Source organism: Physella acuta, unplaced genomic scaffold (assembly GCF_028476545.2).
Source record: "Physella acuta isolate Inbredline_101_S28 unplaced genomic scaffold, ASM2847654v3 ptg000161l, whole genome shotgun sequence".
Classification (NCBI taxonomy): Eukaryota; Metazoa; Mollusca; class Gastropoda; family Physidae; genus Physella; species Physella acuta.
Window position 1 is genome coordinate 818,759 of NW_026731680.1, and position 21,257 is coordinate 840,015.

General features: G+C 37.5%; 1 protein-coding gene across 5 annotated transcripts in view; it reads left to right on the top strand.

Moving 5' to 3' along the window:
- LOC131935861 (uncharacterized) overlaps window positions 1-20,807 on the top strand; it is a 34,647-nt gene extending 13,840 nt beyond the window's left edge. For all 5 annotated transcript variants that reach the window (XM_059292576.1, XM_059292577.1, XM_059292574.1 and 2 more), the window contains exons 4-18: window positions 58-150; window positions 1,657-1,807; window positions 3,610-3,923; window positions 5,333-5,410; window positions 6,107-6,264; window positions 6,867-6,916; window positions 7,391-7,502; window positions 7,933-8,103; window positions 8,553-8,688; window positions 10,620-10,739; window positions 11,610-11,661; window positions 14,295-14,444; window positions 15,920-16,165; window positions 17,815-17,979; window positions 18,599-20,807. In XM_059292576.1, the coding sequence (XP_059148559.1) occupies window positions 58-150; window positions 1,657-1,807; window positions 3,610-3,923; window positions 5,333-5,410; window positions 6,107-6,264; window positions 6,867-6,916; window positions 7,391-7,502; window positions 7,933-8,103; window positions 8,553-8,688; window positions 10,620-10,739; window positions 11,610-11,661; window positions 14,295-14,444; window positions 15,920-16,165; window positions 17,815-17,979; window positions 18,599-18,789 (2,187 nt within the window). In that variant the 3' untranslated portion in view covers window positions 18,790-20,807. The remainder of the gene's footprint in view (window positions 1-57; window positions 151-1,656; window positions 1,808-3,609; window positions 3,924-5,332; window positions 5,411-6,106; window positions 6,265-6,866; window positions 6,917-7,390; window positions 7,503-7,932; window positions 8,104-8,552; window positions 8,689-10,619; window positions 10,740-11,609; window positions 11,662-14,294; window positions 14,445-15,919; window positions 16,166-17,814; window positions 17,980-18,598) is intronic.
- The last annotated feature ends 450 nt before the right edge of the window (window positions 20,808-21,257 follow it).

A 21,257-nucleotide genomic window follows, 5' to 3' on the forward strand; every position in this document is an offset into this window, starting at 1 on the left:
GTAATCATTATTATTATCTTTTATTTATATTTAAATGGTTTTTTTTATAACCTACAGCACATAGGCTACTACCAGGACTTAGCCAACGAAGCTGTCATACAAATAACAAGAACGAACAGCCTAACAGAGGAGACAGCCAATCTGACACTGGTAAAAACACATTTGATATGGGCGTACAATGTAGTGTCTATTTCTCTGGTCGTACAGTCTTACCGCTAAAAATGTTTTACCCAGTTATGATATGTCTCTCCCATATATAAGTGACTGTAGTTATTTCCCTTATTATGAAATAATGTTGCATATTATTAACCTATCGCATAACTCCGCTCTTATTCGACGTCCTGTTCTTAATTTCGGAGCTCCTATTATATAGAGAAAAAAAATATGACCCAACTGAATGATCTTCTAAATTAAAACCACATTTAAAATTTTAGAATAGAATTGTTAAATTCCTTCTCTAGAGATACTGATTTGCATACTTTAAATCAAAACACTCCTGTATACAAGCCTGCATTTCCAACTATAAAATGTAACAAGGTCTAGTAAACCTAATCGTACAATCAATTTGAAAACGGTAATCTACTTGATCGAAAATATTTGTTTAAAGTTTAGATGTTGATGATTATAGATCCGCAACAAATATTTGGATCGCGGCCAAATATTTAAATGCTAATTTAAACAAAATATTAAAAAAACTAATCAAAACACAATCTGTCAAGATAATTTATTGCTAGGTGTTTGGGGGTTGTTTCCCTTCCTTGTTGGTAAACAAATGACGAGGGTGTGAACGTTTAAACGACAAATAGACATGTGTGGCCGCAGGGGTTGTTTTTCTAAGGGAGGTCATTCTGTCAACCACGGATAAGATGGGCGATAAGCTACGTGATTAAAACAAGAGAAGTCGCTTACTTGTTGAATCTTATGATCTGAATATTTATTTGATTTATACTGATTAAGTATTACCAATTTAAAAAAAAAAATATAATATATCAATAAACAATTAAAGCATTTGTATTTTAGTGTCCCCTGTTGCGTCCGGGTTAGGTTCAACTCAGGAAACGATTCGTGGTTATCTTCAATACTTTTATTTAGACTCAGTTCTTCATATAACAGAGTAGCCCTCGCCCTAACCACTACCAACTAACCCCTTACAACCATTCCCTCCAAATTTTATACCGCATTCGACCTTGGGATAACAATACATAAACACACCGGGGTAAAAATACTCTAGGCTAAACTCAACTCACACACGCACTCGCCCCTATTTCTAGATTATTCTAACCTATTTCTATCTAACCTACAACTGACCCGTAACACCCCCCCCCCACCCATCCCACTACTTTTTAAAAACCGACACAGCAGTTAAAGTTACCAATACATTTTGAAAACCTTTTGCTATTTATAATTGTGCCCATCAAAGAGAACTGGACAGCGCGGTCTTTTAGTAGAGCACACAATAATAACCAGAACGGTTGAAAATTTATTTTTTCATTCGTAGGACGCCGCGGAGCTCATTCAGCTCATAAAAGGTACCCAGCACTAGCAGCGGAGAGTAAAGATCTCTACCGAGCTCATTAAAAAAAATACGTAAACTCTACTTCCTTTGCACAGAGTCCCGTCTGAAAGTGCAAATTGTCTTATAATTTTTTTTCCCAGGAGGGAGAGGTCCGTATACAGACCACAAAGTACACCATCAAACAGGAGGAGAGGGTGAGGCGTGACGTCACAGCCACGTCATCGCAGGGTGAACTGTACACGCTGGTCCCACAGCCCACCCCGGCTGTCTTCAATGACTATGTGGTCCCACGTAAGTACAGCGGCTGTTGGGCTGTCTCGGCTGTTGTGGTAGGGTGGGTGTGGTGGCATGGTGGTGTGGTGGGGTGGTTGTGGTGTGGAGGGGTGGTTGTGGTGTGGTGGGGTGGTTGTGGTGTGGTGGGGTGGTTGTGGAAATGTTGCGGTGGTTGTGGATGGTGTGGCGGGGTGGTTGTGTGGTGAGTGTGGTGGCACGGTGGTGTGGTAGGGTGGTTGTGGTAGTGTGGTAGGGTGGTTGTGGTGGTGTGGTAGGGTGGTTGTGGTGTGGTAGGGTGGTTGTGGTAGTGTGGTAGGGTGGTTGTGGTGTGGTGGGGTGGTTGTGGTATGGTAGGGTGGTTGTGGTGGTGTGGTAGGGTGGTTGTGGTGTGGAGGGGTGGTTGTGGAAATGTTGCGGTGGTTGTGGATGGTGTGGTGGGGTGGTTGTCTAAATGTTGCGGTGGTTGTGGTGAGGTAGTTGTGGTGGTGTGGTAGGGTGGTTGTGGTGTGGTAGGGTGGTTGTGGAAATGTTGCGGTGGTTGTGGATGGTGTGGTGAGGTGGTTGTGGTGGTGTGGTAGGGTGGTTGTGGTGTGGTGTGGTGGGGTGGTTGTGGAAGTGTTGCGGTGGTTGTGGTGGGGTAGTTGTGGTGGTGTGGTAGGGCGGTTGTGGTGTGGTGGGGTGGTTGTGGAAATGTTGCGGTGGTTGTGGTGGGGTAGTTGTGGTGGTGTGGTAGGGCGGTTGTGGTGTGGTGGGGTGGTTGTGGAAATGTTGCGGTGGTTGTGGATGGTGTGGTGGGGTGGTTGTGGTGTGGTGGGGTGGTTGTGGTGTGGTGGTTGTGGAAATGTTGCGGTGGTTGTGGTGGGGTAGTTGTGGATGGTGTGGTGGGGTGGTTGTGGTGGTATGGTAGGGTGGTTGTGGTGTGGTGGGGTGGTTGTGGAAATGTTGCGGTGGTTGTGGTGGGGTAGTTGTGGTGGTGTGGTAGGGTGGTTGTGGTGTGGTAGGGTGGTTGTGGTGTGGTGGGGTGGTTGTGGAAATGTTGCGGTGGCTGTGGATGGTGTGGTGGGGTGGTTGTGGTGGTGTGGTAGGGTGGTTGTGATGTGGTGGGGTGGTTGTCTAAATGTTGCGGTGGTTGTGGTGGGGTAGTTGTGGTGGTATGGTAGGGTGGTTGTGGTGTGGTGTGGTGGTTGTGGTGTGGTGGGTTGGTTGTGGAAATGTTGCGGTGGCTGTGGATGGTGTGGTGGGGTGGTTGTGGTGGTGTGGTAGGGTGGTTGTGGTGTGGTGGGGTGGTTGTGGAAATGTTGCGGTGGTTGTGGATGGTGTGGCGTGGTGGAGGTGGTTGTGTGGTATGGTGGTGGGGTGGTGGTGTGTTAGGTCGGCAGAGCAAGCTCTAACAATAGCTACAGGTTCAAATGAAACTCTTAGCAGCTCTTGCATGACTGAGCCAACCCAGCATAATTCAGTACCTAACATTAATATGTAGGCTACTATTGAGTAAACCTAGCTAAATTGAATGGCTTAAGTTTGATACAACTAAGCCAACCTAGCTGAAGCTAGTACCTGACATTAATAGATAGGACGCTATTGAGTCAACTCAGCTCTTTTGCGTACCTAACCCTGTGAAAGTTTCGACAAAAATAACTAACTGATCTTTAATTAATGTATCCTGTATTATAGGTTTACAAATCTGTTTCTGGATTTCTTTTTCAAAGGTCTTTTTTTGTTTATTAAAAAAACGTCTTTGCTAAATAATTTGGCACATACAATGTCTATATTAATACATTCTGTGCCGAGATTTGAAAATGTAATCACATTCTCCACAGCTCCTGAGATAAAAATATTACTGACCAAGAAAGAAACGCCAATTGAGGTTCCAAGTCAGATTCGCTTCATGCCAATAGTAGCCGAGTCCACCACATCAGACCCACTACCACCATTATCTACATCATCAGCATCATCATCCCCGTCATCATCTCCTTTGATACGTCGTCGGCGTCAAACTGTTCCAACCTACAGTATTGATGTCACAGCGTGTATCGATTACGGTGCTTACCGACGATTCTTGACCAGCGCCAACAACAATAAGCTAGAGGCCTTGAAGACACTTCAACAGTATTATGCTTTTGTGTTCAGTGGGGTAAGTCAGGGTGGGGGTGTTTGGGTAAAGGGGGTGTGGGGTGGGTGGGGTAATATTGGGGTAAGATGGGTGGGGAATGGTGTAAGTGGGGTGGAGAATGGGGTAAGATGGGTGAGAAATGAAGACAGTTGATTGTGGAATGGGGTAAGGTGGTTGGGAAATGTGGGGTGGGGAATATGGTAAGGTGGTTGGGGATTCTGATAAGTGGGGTGGGGGATGGGGTAAGTAGGGTGAGGAATGGGGTAAGGTGGGTGGGGAATGGGGTATGATGAGTTGGTGTGAGGGAGGATAAAGGAACTATGGCGATGTTAGCGCTTTTACTAGACCACACTTTTGGAGTAAATTATCATTGGGTGGTCGAGCAGAGTTTCTTTCAGGCATCTCTTCCGGGGGGAGGGGGGGGGAGGAGGTGGGCACCAAAGCACGTCTACCGTGTCCGCCACTTCCCCTTCTCCCCCGAAAAGCTTAGTCCCCCCTCCCAGAAAGTTTCAAGCCCCCTTCCCCGAAAGTTTCAAGCCCCCCCCCCCGCCCTCCCCGAAGAAAAAAGCCTGAAGGAAACACAGTGATCGAGCGATAGAGCCTAAGGCTGTAGCCAACAGAAATAAAACAGTCAACAGATTTTTATTGCCTAGTTTAGTAAGGAAGTTATTGGCTATTAAACTACTTCGCAACGTGCTGCTGTTTACAAAGTCAACATCAAATTACATGTCATAAATGTTTTATAGCGTTTACCTTTAGATACCTGTTTATTTCTATGTGAATTTAGTATTTAATATGAGTGGCGCTGCTAGGGTGGTGCAGGGAAAGGGGGTGGGGTACCAGCCCGGGCGTTACTATTTTAATATGTATCTGGTTTGTGTAGAGATACAGCTGTTGGCATTTTGTATTGACGTGAAAGTGTAACAACTGGTTGTTCTGAAGTGAAAGTTGATCTTCTTTATGGGTTGATTTGTAATGAAAGTTGATCTTACCTTTTTATGAACAAATTAATTTATACTAAAAGTTGATCTTAACTTGTTTATCAACTAATTGATTTGTAGTAAAAGTTGATCCTACTTGTTTATCAACTAATTGATTAATACTAAAAGTTGATCCTACTTGTTTATCAACAAATTGATTAATACTAAAAGTTAATCTTAACTTGTTTATAAACAAATTGATTAATACTAAAAGTTAATCTTAACTTGTTTATCAACAAATTGATTAATACTAAAAGTTAATCTTAACTTGTTTATCAACAAACTGATTAATACTAAAAGTTAATCTTAACTTGTTTATCAACAAACTGATTAATACTAAAAGTTAATCTTAACTTGTTTATCAACAAACTGATTAATACTAAAAGTTAATCTTAACTTGTTTATCAACAAACTGATTAATACTAAAAGTTAATCTTAACTTATCAACAGGTTGACCTACGCTACCAAGGCATCACATCAGCCAGCTACAGACTACGTGTCAGACTGAACAAGATTCTTATAACTGAGGTAACTCTTTTTTTAAAAATAAAATCTTAAAATAACATTGATCCGATTATCTGTGGATGTTTCATACCATTGTCCAACAATGGACTCTTCCTTTAACAAGTCTGTTAAGCTGTCAGGTGGTGTAATACCGGTTTAGAGGGTTTGGTTAATAGCTAGGGTTCAACTTTGGTTAAGGTTTGGGTAAAACATACTGTTAGTGTTGAAATGTGTAAGGTAAGTAACTGGTAAATAAAGTTCCTCTTTAGATCTAGCCATCTTTGGGCAGATGAAGTACAGTTCATATGTTTCTTGACCTCTGCATATGAAGGAATGGTGTGGCCCAGCCGCCTTTATTTTCACCAACGTATGTCAGGTACCCATCAGAGGTAGGTGGATTCAGGGACATCTTACAATCACAAGTCCAAACCGCGACCCGAACTCAACACCTTTGGGCTAGTAGTCAAACACTCTGCAATTCAACCACACCGTCCCATTTAAGTTACTGGTAAACTTTAATAAAATATACCTTGCTAATGTCAACACTTACCTTTACCCTAATCCAAGTCCTGACATAAATCTAGACCTAATTTCTAACCCAACTTTAAACCTGAAATCGCAATACACAAAACTACTAAAAACCTAACCCACCCATCTATTACAAGATTCCACTAACGTAGTTAACAAACACACATCTAACAACTTTCTCGTGGTCCACAGACCGCCGCGGCCTCCAGCTTCACCGAGACTTTCCGTGTGGCCAAGGTACCGTGGGACCAGGTGGACGCCAACAAGGTCCTGGCCGCCTTCAGCGAGTTCGTCCTGGGCAAGAGCGGGATTGTCGTCACGCCATACGACCACGCCATACTCTTCACGGGGTAAGTCAGGGGGGGGTAGTTGGTAGCTGGAGGGTGTATGGGGACAAGGGTTTCTTTCAGATATTTTACTTTGATGGGATCGGAAGTTTCCGGGGATGGGGGTGGGGGGGGGGGGGGATCATAAGAATGTAAAGTTCCGCTTTCAGACCTGATAGTCCGTATGGCAGATGAAGTAGAGTTATTGTGTTTCTTGACCTCGTTATATGAAGGGATGGTGTGGTCAGCACTATGACCAGACGAAGTTATAAGAATGGACAGTGTAGACCTTCTATTGAAATATATGCATTTTTTAAAATAAAAAATCTGAGGGAAAGGATGGGGGGGGGAGGTCTGAAAGAAACACCTATGGGGTACAATCTTGAATGACATTAGACGATTCGGATGGTTTTTAAAACCCGTTGTTTCCCTTTTCGTTGAATATGGCATCACAAAACTCCCCATATTGGAATTTAAAGATTAGATTAGTAATCAACTTCTAGCGTATATGGCCAGTTCCCTCCCCTGTATGGCATCAGCTAGGGAGCACGTCCTATGTACATTAACTTGATACCATCTCTTACCATATAAAAATCCGACTGAGCATTTTAAAACGTCTATTGCAGCTATGACTTGTATTCTACGACATCAACAGGCATCGCTGCCACAACAACAGGTAAACTTCCACCAGCTGACCTCCAAATTTTGGTCAAATTAAGTGTATATATATATGTGATATATAATTATATATGTGATATATAATTATATATGTGATATATAATTATATATGTGATATATAATTATATATGTGATATATAATTATATATGTGATATATATATATATATATAATATATATATATATATATATATATATATATATATATATATATATATATATATATATATATATATATATATATATATATCCCATTCTTCTACTTCGTCCCAGACAATAGTTTATTACAATGGTAAAATTATAAATAAATCTAGAAGATGACTAACATTGTTTCGGTTAAATTTTACAAGAGGTTGTTATATCGGTCAAAGATTAGTCTTAAAGTTAAAAAAAAACAACAACAACCAATTAACTAATCAACCATGGGTCTGGTATTTCAAACGATGAATGACACACCCTTCTTCCCACCCCAGGGATGGCGTACACGTCCACCATGTGTCGCACGGACGGCAAGAGCGTGTCCATCGTGGAGGACCTGGGAGGGCTCCAGTGTATCGACACGGCCGCCCACGAACTGGGCCACGGGTAAGTTCTGCTCACCCCCCCCCCCCCCCCAGCAATGTTTGTATTCATCTCCAGGAGTATTGATTTGATCGGTGTCTGAGAATAGACTCTTCCAAATATAGGTGTGTTGGATCCTATTATTGTGACATTTCCCGATTACAAATTCCCCATGACACGAGTTAGGATTTGGGTGTTGAACAGACTTAATTTTGACAGTTTACTACCAGTATCCAACCCCACGCCCACAGACTTTCAAAATAAGATTCCACTATTTTAATGATATAAATGTACTGTTATGGACATCCACCCAATTTTGCTACGGCCTAGACACACACACCAGCGTACTACTAAACAACAACAAATATACAAAAGTCATTATTTAACGTTACCAACATCTGTTTCACCTTGACCTTCGTATCCTTCATTCTCCCCCCCCCCCCCCCCGATGCAGGTTGGGAGCAAAGCATGACGGGGACGGTAACGCCTGCAGCTCAGCGGACCGTTACATCATGTCGTCCACATCGAGTCTGGCGTCAGACAGCAACAAGTACCACCCCTGGCAGTTCTCTGCCTGCAGCATCCAAGCTTTCACAGAGACCATCAACAACCTCATCGACTCGCGGTGAGTTTACACACCCCACACTACACACTACACACCACACACCGCACACCACTACACACCACCACAACACAAACTACACACTATCCCAACATGACACCATCTCTATTCCATGTCAAGCGCCTAACACCATGTATCCCCAACACACCATTTATATGCTAACCCCACCATCCATCCCCCTCAACACGACACCATCTCTATTCCAGGTCAAGCGCCTAACACCATTTATACACTAACCCCACCATCTATCCCCCATCAACAGGACACCATCTCTATCTCAGGTCGAGCGCCTAACACCATGTATCCACATCACACCATTTATCCCCTAACCCCACCATCTATCCCCCATCACACCATGTATCCCCATCACATAATTTATCCCCTAACCCCACCATCTATCCCCCATCACACCATGTATCCCCATCACACCATCTATCCCCCTATCCCAACAGGTCGAGCGCCTGTCTGACCGACGCCCTGCCCATCAGCGCGGACCTCCCAGACGTCAGCAACTTGTTCCCTGGTCAGCTCTACACGCCGGACCAACAGTGCCAGATGATCTACGGGAACAATTCGCGCTATTGCAGGGTCAGTGCTCACTTCCGGTTCTAGCGGTATTACTCAACGGAAACGGACTTGCAATGGTTCTTTTTAGAAACAAGCGTGGGTCGCCGTGGTCGAGTCGATAAAGCTCATGGTTGCTAAACCGAAATGTCTTGAGTTCGAACCCTCGGGCAGATGAGGCTCGTTAGCTGGGGACAGCCACTCTTCTAGGAGAGACAACTCCTAAATCAAACAACTGCTGCCTTGTAGTTTGTTCTTGGTTGTGCAAAGGCTATGGAAAAAGGAAAAGCAGGCTAAAATTGGAGTCAATGGTCTCAATGATCAATGGCGCATAACCAGTTGACACGTATCCTTAATTGTGTTAGAGGGGATCCCTTCCAATACATGAGATTTCTTATTAGTAGTTAATTTAAAGGGGTCGTCCATCAACAACGTCACGGCTCAGGGGTGTCGGACTTTTCTGACAAAGTGTCATGCTGTCATGGTGGAGGGTGAGGGTTCAGAAAGTGTGACGACACACTCGTGCATTTTTAAAAGAACCTCTGTAAATATTTTTTAAAATAATCGCTGTTTAAAAAAAAGCTTACAATTTTGAGGGGTAGTAGGCTGAGGTGTGACGTCATTTTATAATAGATGGGGGAGGGGGTAGGTCTGGTTTATAGTTATCATGAATGAAGATGTGTTGGAAGAAGCAGGCATAATATTTTTAAAGCGTGACATCGTGTATGGATTACCCTATAGTTAATTTCAATCTGATAAAGATAAACAAGGGGAAAAAACCTATAGTTTTGTACAAAATTTGTTGTAAAAAACCCAGAAAGTTAAATATTCTACACATAACATTTCCGATCACTAACTTTTAGTTTTAAACAAAGAGAATATTTAAATTGTTTTCGGATTTTGTTTTTAGTCTTTGTATTTCTTTGACTTTAGATTTATTAATTGGCTCTAATGTAAATAGAAAAACAGAAGTTGAAGCATGTACTAAATTTCTAGATACAAGAAAGTTGAGCATTTACCTTATTGAAGTTTTCTTGGGTGTGTGATACTTTCTACTCTCTCGAATACACATTGTACAGCATTCGAGATTTTTACAACTCTCGGCGTTTTACACTTACCTGAGTCGGAAATAATTAATTTTGCAATCTTGTCCGTTTGACTGTGTGTGTAGTGTGTGTGTGTGTGTGTACGCGTGTCTGATAAAAATAACAAGGGGAAAAACCTACAGTTTTGAACACAATTTGTAGTCAAAAACCCAGCAGATTAAATATTCTACACATAAAACTGCCCATCACTAACTTTTAGTATTAAACAAAAAGAATATTTAAATAATTTTTGGATTTTGTTTTAGTCGTTGTATTTCGTTAACTTTACATTTATTAATTGGCTCTAGCGTAAAGAGAAAAAAAAAAACAAGTTGAATTATGTACTAAATTTCTAGAGACAAGAAAGTCAAGGAACAACTCTCTCAGGATGACGGTTGGCTTCATTTATGGAAAAACTTTTCGTGGTAGTCGTAACTTTGTAGAACTAAAAGAGTGACACATTATATCCATGACAAGTACACCTGTATGAACTAATACGCACATTGAAGCGTCCCTTTACATATCACCACGCACCACGTCTGCATAGCTTTATTGAAAAGCTGGATTCTTTTTATCTGTATATATATATATATATATATATATATATATATATATATATATATATATATATATATATATATATATATATATATATATATATATATATATATACATATATATATACATATATATATATATATACATACACACACACACACAAACACACACACACATATATATATATATATATATATATATATATATATATATATATATATATATATATATATATATATATATATATATATATATGGGGTGAGTATATTTGGAGACCCTAAGACTGACGTGTTTTATTTCCAACTTCTCCAGGGCGAGAATTTCGGCACGGCATCGGACATCTGCAGCGTCATGTACTGCTACAACCCACTGACGGACAACACCTGCTACTCCATGACCTCAGCCCAGGGCACCACCTGCGGGAATGGCATGGTGAGGGCACGGCTACAGCTTAACCCAGGGGGGGGGGCTAAATACGTAGTGTTAAAGAGTAAATAAAACAGAGGACGGCTTGGCCTTGCGGTAGAGAGCTAGACTGTTAACTCGAGAGTCTCGAGTTCGAATCCGGGTTCAAATCAGTGGAACGTGCCTGAGTCCACCCAGCTCTGATGGGTACCTAACTTACGTTAGGGAAACAAAGGCGGCTGGGCATAGTGCTGAACACATTATCCTATCATATGCCGAGGTCAATGAATCAGATGAACTATACATCTACCCCATGTGTCTTGGGCACGAACGGGATTAAAAGAAGAGAACAGTAAAAAAATAACAACAAAAAACAGTGGGTTTAAACATCACACACCTTTGAAGCCTCTTGACCTCATCTCAGTAGAGTATGATTACAAATTACAAAACATACACTTGCTGGTTTTCTTTAAATTTCTGCTTAGTGTAGAATGTAACGCAGTCTTTTTCATTTCTTTTTTTCTCTCTGTATATATATATATATATATATATATATATATATATATATATATATATATATATATATATATATATATATATATATATATATATATATATATATATATATATATATATATATATATATATATATATACATATATATATATATATATATATATATATATATATATATATATATATATATATATATATAGTAAGGATTGACTATTATGATAGGTTAACCGTTAAAGTTTTGCTTGAGTTAGGTCTATTGTTAATGGTGGTCAGTATTCCTTGTTGTGAGCGATACAATCTTGTACAAACGTGTGCCCAGACACTGTACTTTATAGACCCATATATCTTTTAAAGCGAGTTAATTTTTTTCTCTTCTTTAAGCTGTGTGTCAGCGGGAAATGTGTGTCGCACCCAAGCGCCCCTGTAGTAGACGGTAAGTTTCCAAGATTTACCTCCCCAGTCGTTTCATGTGTCAAAATATTTTTTAATTAATTAACATAGCTCCGCGGGGCACCCCCTCACACCCCCCCCCCCCCCTTCCTCCACATCATTCCCAAAATTTCTTCCTTTTTTTGAATGTGTTCTGATCGATTGCTTGTGATCAGGTTTGATTGGTGGAGATGGGGTTGTTTGATCGATGAGTGACGCCATCTGCTAGTTGTAGCCTACCTGTGAACACTTAATTGGTTGACAAATTAGCATCGATTAATGAGGATTGTACATCAACTTCCGGTTTAATGATTGTCGGTGTTGTGTTGTGGGAAAACAAGGAAATGAGTCATCCATTTATTGACAAAGCGAAATTAATTAGATCGAAATTTTTTTAGGCTTAGGCGAATCTATTATTGATTTTACACAGAATTTTTGTAGGGAATAAATCAGGGAGATTGAGTTAAGGTCTGTGGAAAAGCTACATTTATATGTAAACTAGCCGTCCCGGCCAGGCCCTGCTCTGGCTTCTGTGAAAAACCTTTCTGTTAAAGACCATTACCTGTGTGTTTAGTAATCATCATAAACCCGGCATTGCCCACCCAAACCACAACCAACCAAAACAACAAAACGCAAACATAACGCTAACACAATTACAAATACAAACGAAAACAAAAACTTAACAACAAACACAACCACACCCACAAACACCAATACAAACACAAAGAAAAAACAAACAAAAAAGCAAACGAAAACAAAAACCTAACAACAAACCCAACCACAAACACCAATACCAACAAAAAAAAAATCAACGAAAAAAGCAAACGAAAACAAACCAAATCCAAACGCAAAACCAACCAAAAACACAAATACAAACCCAAACAAAAAAAACACAAACAAAAACGAAAAAAGAAAGAACAAAAACGAACCAAATTAAAACGCAACCACTAACGCAAACCCACCTAAACACAAAGAAAACACTAACGCGAACATAAACGCCCGGGGCGGAATCACCTATTTTACTTTATGAACGACTATAGTACCCCAACTTATTCACAGTCTTTTGCACTCACTTAAACGAACGCGCCTGTTTCAATTTAATAAACAATTTTAATACTCCAAGCTTATCCGTAAAATACCTACAACATTTGCACTTGATCAATCCCCGCTAATTATGTAATTATTTTTTTTTTCCCAACACCAAAACAAAGTAATTAAAAAGTAAATTATTTTCACGGAATGCAATGGTTTTATAAAGGGAAGTAATTGTGTTTTTCCTAATTTATCAAAGGGAAGTAAGTGCTATAGGACTAAATAAAGACATAATTAGAATTTTTGTAAAAGATGATATTTTTTTTAAAACTTGTGTTTAATGAACATGCCGACAATTATTACTATAATTTGAAAAATGAAAATTATTTCCCAACACTTTCAATGGTAATTTTTTAGCTCATAAATTTAGACAAATGCGCACGATAATTTTCTAACTTTTAAATTCGTACAATTCCAACGACATACAAATGCATTACATACAGAACTGAGCTTTATATATTAGATTTAGAAAAGTTACTTTTATATGTAAACGTGGAAACGATACTTTTATATGTAAATTATTAAACTGTAGGCTTATAACACGATGCAAGTATTTAAATATAATAGCTAAACTAGAGGTGGAAGGGGGGTGGTGTAAAACTAAAATATTTTATTAGTGACGCCAGTAATTATGGTTACCCATTACATCAGGCTAATTAGGTTCTCCGGGTGTTTAAATTAATTATAGCGTCATCAATGACTCATGACGGTGTCGGTGTAGGTCATGGGGTCTGACCTGTCATGAGTATTTAGCTCAAGGTCATTAGTTGACCAGCCATGACCTGTCGCATCCATACATTCCAGGTGGTTCTAGGATTATTCTGGATTAAAGATTATCCCTACCCACTCCGACTAGGAACTTCAGTCGCAGTTTGTTTTTACGTTTCTCCATACGACCTTCCCACGTTAGTTCGTAGATGTACTTCAGTCCATAAAGTGCTTACATGTTATGAGGGGGAGGGGGGGGGGCTAATATGCTCAAAGTGATGATATGTTACAAAAAGGGTTGGGCTATTGTGGTCTATGTGATAGCTTGCTGTGGAAGGGGGGGGGGGAAGGAGGGATGTTAACCACTTCTGCCATCTCTATTTCGATTCCAAGCTAAAGTTCGTCTTTTATACGTCTCTGTGCTGATGAGTACAAATAACAAACGTGTAGCTTTTAACAATATAGTCTAATATCGTTTTCACCGTTACTTGTTCCGTTTGTTTTCCTCTTTAAGTAGCCTACTATTGTTTTAACCGTCACTTTCCCCCTTCCGGTAGTATACTATCGTTTTAACCGTCACTTTCCCCCTTCCGGTAGTATACTATCGTTTTAACCGTCACTTTCCCCCTTCCGGTAGTATACTATCGTTTTAACTGTCACTTTCCCCCTTCCGGTAGTCTACTATCGTTTTAACCGTCACTTTCCCCGCATGTTACCCCCCCCCCCCCCTCAGATAGTCTACTATCGTTTTAACCGCCAATTTCCCCGCATGTAGGTAGTCTACTATATTTTACTATCGTTTTAACCGTCACTTTCCCCTTTTGTTTTCCCCTGCAGCGAACTGTGTGTTTGGCGACCAGCCGGGCTATGCCTTCCAGAGCGAGACTTGCGTTCAGATCGTTGGCCGGTTCGGTGGTTACTGCTACCAGGGTGCGGTCTTGGAGAGGTGTTGTGGGAGCTGCAGCAAAATCTTTCGACCTCTCTACAGTAAGATTTTTGTTTTTAGTAAAATCTTTCCATCTCTCTACAGTAAGATTTTGTTTTTAGTAAAATCTTTCCATCTCTCCACAGTAAGATTTGTGTTTTTAGTAAAATCTTCTACAGTAAGATTTTTGTTTTTAGTAAAATCTTCTACAGTAAGATTTTTGTTTTTAGTAAAATCTTTCCATCTCTCTACAGTAAGATTTGTGTTTTTAGTAAAATCTTTCCATCTCTCTACAGTAAGATTTTGTTTTTAGTAAAATCTTTCCATCTCTCCACAGTAAGATTTGTGTTTTTAGTAAAATCTTCTACAGTAAGATTTTTGTTTTTAGTAAAATCTTCTACAGTAAGATTTTTGTTTTTAGTAAAATCTTTCCATCTCTCTACAGTAAGATTTGTGTTTTTAGTAAAATCTTCCGTTCTCTCTACAGTAAGATTTTTGTTTTCAGTAAAATCTTTCCATCTCTCTACAGTAAGATTTGTGTTTTTAGTAAAATCTTCCGTCTTCTTTACAGTAAGATTTTTGTTTTTAGTAAAATCTTCCGTCTTCTTTACAGTAAGATTTTTGTTTTTAGTAAAATCTGTCCATCTCTCTACAGTAAGATTTGTGTTTTTAGTAAAATTTTTCCATCTCTCTACAGTAAGATTTGTTTTTTTTTAGTAAAATCTTCTACAGTAAGATTTTTGTTTTTAGTTAAATCTTTCCATCTCTCTACAGTAAGATTTTTGTTTTTAGTAAAATCTTCTACAGTAAGATTTGTGTTTTTAGTAAAATCTTCTACAGTAAGATTTGTGTTTTTAGTAAAATCTTCTACAGTAAGATTTTTGTTTTTAGTTAAATCTTTCCATCTCTCTACAGTCTACAGTAAGATTTTTGTTTTTAGTAAAATCTTCTAAAGTATATTTGTTTTTAGTAAAATCTTAAATTTTTTTAGTTAAATCTTCCTTCCTCTCTACAGTGAGATAAAAAAAACAACAACAAAAAAACAAACTGTTTTTGGCTAGATCATAAAGCATTGTACTGAGGATTATTAGTGTAAAGTAGGCTAGAGATGATCACGTGGGACAATACATTCTAATTTTATGTTGAATAACCTCGCTATACAGTTACTTATAAATTCTTTCGTTAAAGTTAAAACACAGTGATCTAATTTAATGTTAAATAACCATTGTATATATCTGGTTATAAATGCCTTGATCTTATTTTAAATCAAATAACCATTCTATACAGCTGTATTTCAATGCTTTCATTAAGCCACAGTGATCTGATTAAATGTTAAATAACCATTCTATACTGCTGGTTATTCTTTTATAAAGCCACAGTGATCTAATTAAATTTTGAATAACCATTCTACAACTCTTGTTATCAATACTTTCATAAAGCCACAGTGATCTAACTAAATGTTGAATCACCACTTTATCCAGCTGGTTATCAATGCACTCATTAAGCCACAGTGATCCAACCTGATTCCTCTCCACAGACTGTGAGTACGGGGACAAGGCGGGTGGCTGCAAGGCTGAGGACTGCTCTCGGTACGACAGCGACACACTGAACAAGTGCTGTGGCACCTGCAACCACGGCACACCCTACACCACCAGCAGGCTCACCACCACCACAACCACAACCACATCCGCCACTAGGAAGACGAGCACGGTCATGAGCGCTGTACGAGCTGACACGTCGGTGGCCAGGGCCACGGCCGCACCAGTGGTCACAACACTTGCCAGTTAGTCATTTATATATATTTTAGATGGTCGTAGTTCCACTAACAGTTTCCAGTTAGTCATTTATATATATTTTAGATGGTCGTAGTTCCACTAACAGTTGCCAGTTAGTCATTTATACATATTTTAGATGGTCGTAGTTCCACTAACAGTTTCCAGTTAGTCATTTATACATAGTTTAGATGGTCGTAGTTCCACTAACAGTTGCCAGTTAGTCATTTATACATATTTTAGATGGTCGTAGTTCCACTAACAGTTGCCAGTTAGTCATTTATACATATTTTAGATGGTCGTAGTTCCACTAACAGTTGCCAGTTAGTCATTTAGACATATTTTAGATGGTCGTAGTTCCACTAACACTTGCCAGTTAGTCATTTAGACATATTTTAGATGGTCGTAGTTCCACTAACACTTGCCAGTTAGTCATTTATACATATTTTAGATGGTCGTAGTTCCACTAACAGTTGCCAGTTAGTCATTTATACATATTTTAGATGGTCGTAGTTCCACTAACAGTTGCCAGTTAGTCATTTAGACATATTTTAGATGGTCGTAGTTCCACTAACAGTTGCCAGTTAGTCATTTATACATATTTTAGATGGTCGTAGTTCCACTAACAGTTGCCAGTTAGTCATTTATACATATTTTAGATGGTCGTAGTTCCACTAACAGTTGCCAGTTAGTCATTTATACATATTTTAGATGGTCGTAGTTCCACTAACAGTTTCCAGTTAGTCATTTATACATATTTTAGATGGTCGTAGTTCCACTAACAGTTGCCAGTTAGTCATTTATACATATTTTAGATGGTCGTAGTTCCACTAACAGTTGCCAGTTAGTCATTTATACATATTTTAGATGGTCTTAGTTCCACTAACAGTTGCCAGTTAGTCATTTATACATATTTTAGGTGGTCGTAGTTCCACTAACAGTTGCCAGTTAGTCATTTATACATATTTTAGATCTACGTAGTTCCACCAACAGTTGCCATTTAGTCATTTATACATATTTTAGATGGTCGTAGTTCCACTAACAGTTGCCAGTTAGTCATTTATACATATTTTAGATGGTCGTAGTTCCACTAACAGTTGCCAGTTAGTCATTTATTCATATTTTAGATCTACGTAGTTCCACTAACAGTTGCCAGTTAGTCATTTATACATATTTTAGATGGTCTTAGTTCCACTAACAGTTGCCAGTTAGTCATTTATACATATTTTAGATGGTCGTAGTTCCACTAACAGTTGCCAGTTAGTCATTTATACATATTTTAGATGGTCGTAGTTCCACTAACACTTGCCAATTAGTAATTTAGACATATTTTAGATGTACCAGTGGTCACAACAGTTGCCAGTTAGTCATTTATACATATTTTATATCTACGTAGTTCCACTAAGTCCATGTACACAGGTATTAGTGGGTGGGGGTCGTCCATAAATTACGTCACACTCGTAGTGTGTCTGTGTGCAAGTGTAAATAAATTAACAATACATTTTGTTTAGATTAAAATTTATCTATATTTAAATGACTACGAATTTATCATTCTAGTTAACATCAACCACTGTCCATTGTATTTTTCATCTCGAAAAAAAAAAACTTAATTCAATCCTTGCATGGCTGCTGTTAAACAAAGTTGTGTAATTTTTCACAGGCACAACAACAACAATAAAAAGCATCTGTGTTGACGTGGAGGGCACACTGGTGAACAACATGACGTGCCAGACTGCAGTGAGGAGAGTCCCCAGCCTGTGCTACGAGGAAAAGGTCTACTCTTTTTGTTGTGACTCCTGCCAGTCGATCAATTCTGGAACCAAAGGTTTGCTTACCTCATTACATACACATTTTTATTTCAAAATTTTGTTCTGATAGTCGATCAATTCTGGAACCAAAGGTATGCTTACATCATTACATACACATTTTTATTTCAAAATTTTGTTTTTTAAACATTTATTTTCAAAAAGTTAAAGACCCTTATCTATTAGATTTCTTAATTTAAAAATAGAAAACAACTATGTAAGTATCTTCTTATTTTTGTTTGTTTAAAAGTAAATTTTAAAATCCAACATGCATTTTGTTAATTTAAAAAAATAACAGATCTGTCTAAATCTGTTTCTATATATCTATATCTTTCTATCTATATCTATTTATCTATATAAACTTAAAAATAAAGCCTTAACACTTCTTGCTGATCAATTTATATAAAAACGTAATATTATTTTGAAATTTTGTTGTGGTTTTTCGAAATTTGTTTGCATTTTATTGGTATAAAATAATATATTTATTTTAATTCAATCTAAAGTAGAATTTTAAACTGTAAATTACATACTTAAGCACCTACACTTTAATCTGCTGTCCAGTAATGTGACGCTACGGTATTTGTTCAGCATTCAACGTTATTTAGATGTTAACTTTTAACATAAATGTTTTCTCCGCAGACTGCGAGTACGGAGACAGGTACCCAGAGCGATGCCAGACAGTGTCCTGCAACCAGGCCGCCACAGACTGCTGCCGCACATGTCCATTTAACGCATCCGTGAGAATCTCCGTCCACGTCGGATTTATCATTTTCCTGACCATTGTGACCAAACTTTTTATATCAGAACCCTTGTTGGCTAGTGTTTTATAATCATTTTAAACATTGCTAGTTTGAAGTAACACACAGGGTTAAAGATGACAGATTTACTAGTTAAGTGCATTACAACAAGAACATCTGTAAGGATAAGTGGCAGTATAGTGATATAAATGGTAGGCTACAGCTAATGTCTGGAGGTGAAAGGGGGGGGGGGGGTGTTTGAGATGATTTTATTTTAAAAATGTATTTATGTATATAGGGAAATAGTTTTGTAAAAGCTATTGCACTGATAAGGACCACACATTTTAAGGATTTCACTCACATTTTATTATGTTTGAACAAAATCTCTATTTTTAATTCTTTGCAAATAAAAACATTTATATTTTATATTTTAAATAGGCAATATTTTCCAGTTTTAAAGGTAGTACCCACATTTTTAGTTTATATTTGAAAAAGGTTGTACAGTTTCTCATGATATATAAACACATTTTAAAAATCTGCATGTGTCATGATTTAAAAGATGTATCCGAGTTTTTTGTACCATTACTGCTCAAAATTGAGAAACATTTTTTTGGAATACATTTTAAAAAAGCATATAAAGAGGAAATATTGTTCATTAATTTGCAAGTATGACAAATTTAAAAATCTAATGTTGTTTTATCACAAATGGCATATTTTTTCCTACTTTGTATAATGTAATTATGACTTGTATTTCATATAATAATTTCATATTTGAGTTTAATTATAACAAGTGTTTTTGCTTAATGTAATTATAACTCATGGTATACACAAGTGTGATTTTCAGAGTGCTTTGTTGACAAACATTGAAATTTATGTTTTCAATGTGCTATTTATTGTAAATAGCCGTCTTTTGTTGAGCAAAACTTTTTAACAAAATCAAAAATATAATCTCTGTATGTATATATTACTATTTTTGCAAAACGTAACATTCCATTTTGTTTTAAAGCAATCAAACTTAAGTGTTTTTAAAAACTTAAACTTTGCTAAAAATCAAGCAATTCAGTATTCTTGATTGGAATGAATCTAAAAAATAAAAGCTAAATGTTAGTTTTATTATTGCATTTAAATATCAGTAAAAATGTAAAGTTAGTAGGCCTATGGTATTTTTATAAATGTATAATGGATAAGATTTTAACTAGTTTTAAAATCTTTATATGGGAATGAGTGTATGTTTGCTTATGTGATAATTTCCCATAGAGTTCATATGTCCGATATTGCAAGATACATTAAAAATGATCAAGAAAGTGGGAAGTAATTGATAATCTTGTTCACCAGCTGTCTTTCTTTAGCCAGATTTATCATAGATGCTTTTCAGCGAATTTTTAATTTCGCCAATATTAATGTGAAAATTAGCCAGTTGCTATGTAGGCTACACATGTGGTTTAATAAAATTGTGTTTCAAATTGTAAATGAAACAACCAAATATATAAGAGTGTTTATTCATATATTTTGTTTTAATCATGTGTATATCGACTATTGTTGGTACTTGATTGATTATATACAACAGTGCCTTTAAACTCTAGAAATACAAGTTTATTAAAAATATATCTTTAGATTGAAAAAACTATACACCAATGAAATTGTGCAAAAACTGTCATATTTTAAATAATATGAAAATTGTTTCTTTAAAGTATTTTTAAAACAAAAATGTAAATTTAAGTTTTGATTTTGTTAATGTTAGAAAGTAATACAAAGAGGCTACTTAAACCACACAAATAATCTATGCATATTTACATGTATACTTATCAACATTGGCTGTGATAAATATAATCTATTAGGATGAAAGAGAAATGCAATTTGGTGAAAGAAACCAGAGATTAAGAGAATGAATTAAAAAGTTAAGTATAAAAGGAATGGGTATAATATAATATTTGAGTGAAAAAAAAATATGTGTAAAACTTACTGCAAGTAAACCATTGGCAGAATGTGTATGGTAATTTGAGTGTAAGATATGTATTCAAATTCGTTACCAACTGTATTAAGATAAACTATGTGCTTTATGATTTGTTGTGAAATAAAAACAATGTATTCTTCAGATAAGTTATATTTTATTTTTTTATTTTATCCTGAAGAGGGTCAAGATGACATAGAATGGCATCTAACACTCGCTGACAGGTTTCCTAAGAGTGACACAAATGTTATTGTTGACATGGACAAAACACAACTTGTTTTTACCATTCTATCATTACCTATACTTACAAAAAAATTACTAAAAAAAAATTTCAATTCCTTAGTTTTTATTTGATAAGAACCACAAAAGCTGGGAATCTGAGGAATTTTTTTTTCTACTTGGAGACTACATCATGACCTAGTTAAGGCTACTGTGTTTACATTTAAATTACATTACCCACCTGTGGCAATGAGTTAATAAATCTTAAATGGGATGCATTCAGGGCAGAAACTGGGCCATCATGGTTGAGAAAGTAAAGCTCATAGTTTTTAAACTGAAAAATCCTAAGTAAGAACCCCCCCCCCCTACCCCCCAGCCCCCACCCCCCATT